This window comes from Propithecus coquereli, unplaced genomic scaffold, assembly GCF_000956105.1.
Source record: "Propithecus coquereli isolate 6110/MARCELLA unplaced genomic scaffold, Pcoq_1.0 Scaffold273, whole genome shotgun sequence".
Taxonomy (NCBI): domain Eukaryota; kingdom Metazoa; phylum Chordata; class Mammalia; order Primates; family Indriidae; genus Propithecus; species Propithecus coquereli.
In genome coordinates this window covers 4,348,504-4,353,481 of record NW_012148319.1, presented here as the reverse complement: position 1 = coordinate 4,353,481, position 4,978 = coordinate 4,348,504, and the positions used below count along the sequence as shown (strand labels likewise).

General features: G+C 34.7%; 1 protein-coding gene across 1 annotated transcript in view; it reads right to left on the bottom strand.

Annotated features, from left to right (window-relative positions):
• PRKD1 (protein kinase D1) overlaps positions 1-4,978 on the bottom strand; it is a 357,628-nt gene that overhangs the window by 71,209 nt on the left and 281,441 nt on the right. The window contains exons 3-4 of the mRNA XM_012647880.1: positions 3,014-3,145; positions 1,567-1,727 (exon numbers count right to left, since the gene is read on the bottom strand). Coding sequence (XP_012503334.1) covers positions 1,567-1,727; positions 3,014-3,145 — 293 coding nt within the window. The remainder of the gene's footprint in view (positions 1-1,566; positions 1,728-3,013; positions 3,146-4,978) is intronic.

The following is a 4,978-nucleotide window of genomic DNA, read 5'->3' as shown; positions in this document are numbered from 1 at the left end:
TATGTATTATATAAAATTGAGGTAGGGTAAAAAGAAGTAATCTTGAACATTAATTATCTAGATTAAATATATTCTAATTATGAATGACTTTGGAGCTTTTGATTTTTTGTGAGGTATTAATTTTTAAAAAATGTTTCCTGGTAAAATTGAAAATGCACACAATTAATTTATAATTTGTTTCTTAAACTCATTTTTAAATGTCTATCTTGTAAACATGACTCTCAGTAACTATGCTTAAAAGCAAGAATAACTGCTATAACTTATAAAATCACTACTTGCAAAAATTCAAACTCAATCAAAGAACTTCTGGAAAGATGACATCTGGAAAGATGACATAAGAATTACTTTTAAAAAATAATAGATTTTATTTAAGCACCTTTCCATAAGAATATCACTAATTTCAATTAATAGAACTTTATGGAATAATATATAATCACACATATACTTTCTGAGTATTACAAAAATATAATATATTCTCCTAGTTATTGGTGGAATTTATAATCTGCTTTCCCCCAATGAGTTCACTTAATGATATACTGAAAATACAAGAAAGCTCCAAAAGAAAATTCTGTAAGAACAGAGTGTGGAATTTTCCTATTTATCAAAATGAGCATTCACGTGAGTTATATGCCTGGTTTATGCTGTAACAAAATTTAGTGCTATAAAGATCACAATAAAATATTTTCCAAACAATGAAGTAATTAATATAACTTCTTACAGATGTCTTCAAAATTTATTGCCCCTTTCCATTCCAAGAGGGATCTATTTAACCTAAACGTTTTTGCAATTTTTAAACATTTTTTTCTCTCTAGTTGAATTTTACAATAGCTAGATTATAAAGAATGCTCATTCACTGGGAGATGCGAGGAGTAAATATGGGGAATTTAAATCCTCAAACCATTAGCCTTTTCCAAAATAAAGTTTTTATTATAAAAAATCGCATAATTACCAAAATTTTTATTTCATTTTGAATGTTTGGAAAATCCAAATTTAACTTTCTTAAAGAAGAATATTTAAACCATATCCACAAGATATATATTTTAGAGCTAATGGAAATATTTGACATATTAAGTGCTATTTTCTCAAAGGATTTATCAATCAATGTCTGACAATAAACCTGCATGTATGCCAGTAATGCTAAGCAATAAAGACTTCCATAATTTCATAAGAGCAAATTTCAAATTTTCTCCCAAAATAAACACTCAGCCATGCCACAAATTCCTCTAATAATCTTCAGAGAACATTTTTTATCTCTGGTTTCTAAATTTTGACAAACTATGTTTTGCAACATTAACACATTAGTCAGTGCTGCTCTGGCCCTATGACCACGATAAAACCTCACATATTTTATAATTTCACTAAGCTCCGGGATAAAAAGCAAACTCAAAGCTGTTGGATATTTGATGAAGCAGTGACCAATCTACAGCACAGGCCCTGAAGAAACACTGTCATTAACACCCCAGCTGTGTCCTCCCTCCCAGCACACTGTCTTGGACTGACACCGTTATCACATCATCCCACAGATTTCTCATGTAAACGGGGAAATGGATAAACAGGAGGCCATACCAGAAGGGGCTCGTCAGGGGCACTGGTGGAGAGCTCAGCAGATGATGTGCGGACGGTGCTGAGTCCAGTGAGGGAGACATTGGAGAGCCTTCTCCGCCTCACGCCACTGCAATTGTTCGGGATTTTAAATGCACATCTCTTATGGTAATTCAGGCCACATCCTGGAAGGGGAAAATAAAAATAACTTTTGTTCCACCATAAACTAAAAAGCTATTCCAATATTAGTTGTAAAGTATAAATTTTTTGAAAATAGTACTCCTATTTTTCTTGAGGCTATTTGGAAATTCAAATTTTCTTTTGGCTTTCTCTGATTTTTTTTTTCCAATTTGTAAATGGGTTTTGAAATCTGATCTTAATTGGACAAACTCAGCGACTACATTGATTATCATTTTTTAAAACGTCAGTGATATAATGAACTTGGGCTTTGAGGGATCTAGCAACAAAACTCCCAGGTTTGAATTCTGGCCCTACGACTTGCTTGTCTACATGGTCTTGAACGAATTATTTCACCTCAGTTTCCCTGTTTGTAAAATGGAGATAGTAATGACTACCTTGTAGAATTATTAAGAAGATATATGAAATACCTCACATGCTGGTTTTCACATGTAGGTGATCAGTAATTGAAAGCAGATCTCCCACTTAGGGAAGTATCATCTTCCTTTCACTATTTATACTATTCATATTCCTCACGCAGCTGGAGTTCACTACTTAGGATTTCCTCATGTGTCACAGCAGGCCAGACAAATTCATAAAACTATACTTCAGGCAGAGTTTCTTCTATATCACCAAGTCCTAACTTCCCTCCTCAAACACAGAAATTCAAAAATTGCAGTTAGCTTATTTATAGGTTGCATCATAAATGCTCAGTCATATTGGTCAAAGTTCAAAGAGCTCTATCCCCCAGTCCAAAGAGAACAGGGTATGATTGGGTAAGATTTTAAGATTATATCATGTTGTTCTAGCACCATGAATTGTAATTGTGCAGTTCAAGGAGTTCTTTCCACAGGCATCATAAAACTATGGCATTGGTGTAGAAATGCAGGTACAATTTCAAGTTTGCCATTCAACAGCTAAATGACCTTAGATGGTTTGATTAACTTCTTGCATCTATGCTCATTTCAACAAACATGTGTTGAATGCCTACAATACCAATTTCTGGTTTACTTAAGATGCACAATTTATTTTTAGTCTGTTACTAAAACATCGAACACAATACAGGGGAGAAACACATCCACATGATAAAGGGGAAAAGATGTGAAAATCAGGGATTCCCAGATTAGGCCACGTATATTAAAAATAGGCAATTTAAAGAAATGAACAGAACAGAATCCATGCACCCAAAAATGCCTGGAAGATAATTCTGAGGGAAAGACTCTGTAATGGAGGGCACAACATACGCAGATCGTTCCAGCATGCATTCGACTTGGCAAGGGAAGAATCAACTTACCTTCACATTTAAGGCCTTGACGCACCAGGCCCCACAGCATTTCTCCACAGTGATCACAGAACGCTGGAGCTCTGTAGGAATGAACAAAGAGAGCGTGCGGACGAATCTGAAAGTCTTCAAAGGTGGCGGACGCTGTAAAATAGTAACGTTGAAAAATAAGTTGAATGGATACCCTGATCTGTAAATAATAAGTATTCAAGATAATAAATATGCAAGTATGGATATAACTCTCCAGGCCAAGTTAGGGAAGATAAGATGCAACACCACTTGCACCTTTAGCCATTAAGCCTTTATTCTTTCTGGCCATAGTTTTGCAAGTGATGGCACAGCAACCCTCTCTCTTCTCTTCCTAATGCATGGCAAAGTTTCAAACCACTTTGAAAACAGCTGAATTGCTGGAAGAAAGCATGAATGAAAGATTGTCAACCTGATTTACAAATACCTTATGTTACTTAAAATAATTTGCTTTTTTTTCTTCTTTACATGAACAGGAAAGGTATTAAAAATACTAATGAAAATAAAAAGTAAATGAATTCAGACAGATCGGAAAATAGTGTACTGGAGTATGACCATGAAGAGGTACCCTAGAAGTGCAGACTCCAGTTGAAAGAAAGATAAGAAATCGGAGCAGCCTCTTCTTGGAAAGATAGAGCTGTTTGAACTCTTGGGCAATATAACCGAGCCATAACTAAGCAGCCTCTTCACCAACTGCCAGACAGAGGGATTTAATACATACACTGGTGAATTGGGGTCCACTCTTTGACAAATATACTTTAGCAAACCGTATTTGTACTGTAGGGTAGGGTATTTTTTGTAATTGCTTATTCTATATGGTAATCGTTCAGAATATTGAAATCCATTTTTTAAATTACACTTTTCCATATGATATTTTTATATTATAAAAGTGGTTTGTGTTTTTTTTGTCATTGTTGTTGTTGCTGTTGTTCAAATCAAGAAGTAGAAAGGTATAGAGAATTAAAACTAAAAGATCGGCCCTTCTTTGAAAGTTCTAATGGAAAGTTGTGGCTATTTCCAGACCTCTTTGCATCCATAAGCTTGATGCTGAGGCTGCACAGTACTAAGAGTGCCATCTTGGCAGTCGGAAGAGCTGAGTGAGCCTTTGCCATTACTGGAGTGATGTCTCACTTAATAATCATGAGCCTCAGTTCCTCATACCTAAGAAGAGAAGGTCTCTCCGACGATGACTTCTCCAGTCCCTTCAAGTTTAAACTTCCATTAATGTTAGATTAGAACCACATGCACCTGATCTTATAGGTTTTATTAAAAGAGAATTTGGGGGGAAACCTAGGCCTTAGATATATCCTTGTATTCTGCCTTCCTTTCCCTCCCTCCTCAATTGAAATAAGTTTAGGATATTGCATATTATGTTTTCCACTTCAAGATTCACAATATTATGCTCAATGGTTATTCTAAGTACATCAGTAAAAAGGTGTGGTTTGGGTACCAATCATCTACTTTGATGGTTTGGTCAAAATGCTTCCAGTTTGGGGAATGCTAAATTCTCTTTAAAATTGGTCTCTCATGCTCATGTGCAAAATTTGTTTTTAAAATATCAATGGAAATAGTTAAAGTAAATACTTTATGGCAACCATTAACTCCCAGCTTCTTACCTCATCCCCAAAGTTATTCCTCAGTACCAAACAACCATGACAATACTATGGCAGCAATTAGTTGAATAATTACTGTAGTTTTCAAAATAAGAAACACTGGAATTTGACAATACAAATACCAAGCTGCATTCAGACATTTTTGGAATTAATCAGGAAGAATATAAATAATTAAACTAAAGATTTTCAATGACACCCCATCCCCCAATTTATGTCAGGTAAATTTGTTTTCTAATTTTTGAAGGGGATTAACATTCACAAGCAGTTAGCACCCTTGACTTATGTTTAAATGCCATATTTCTAAAGTTCAATTTTAATATTCTCCTGTTAATTTTAG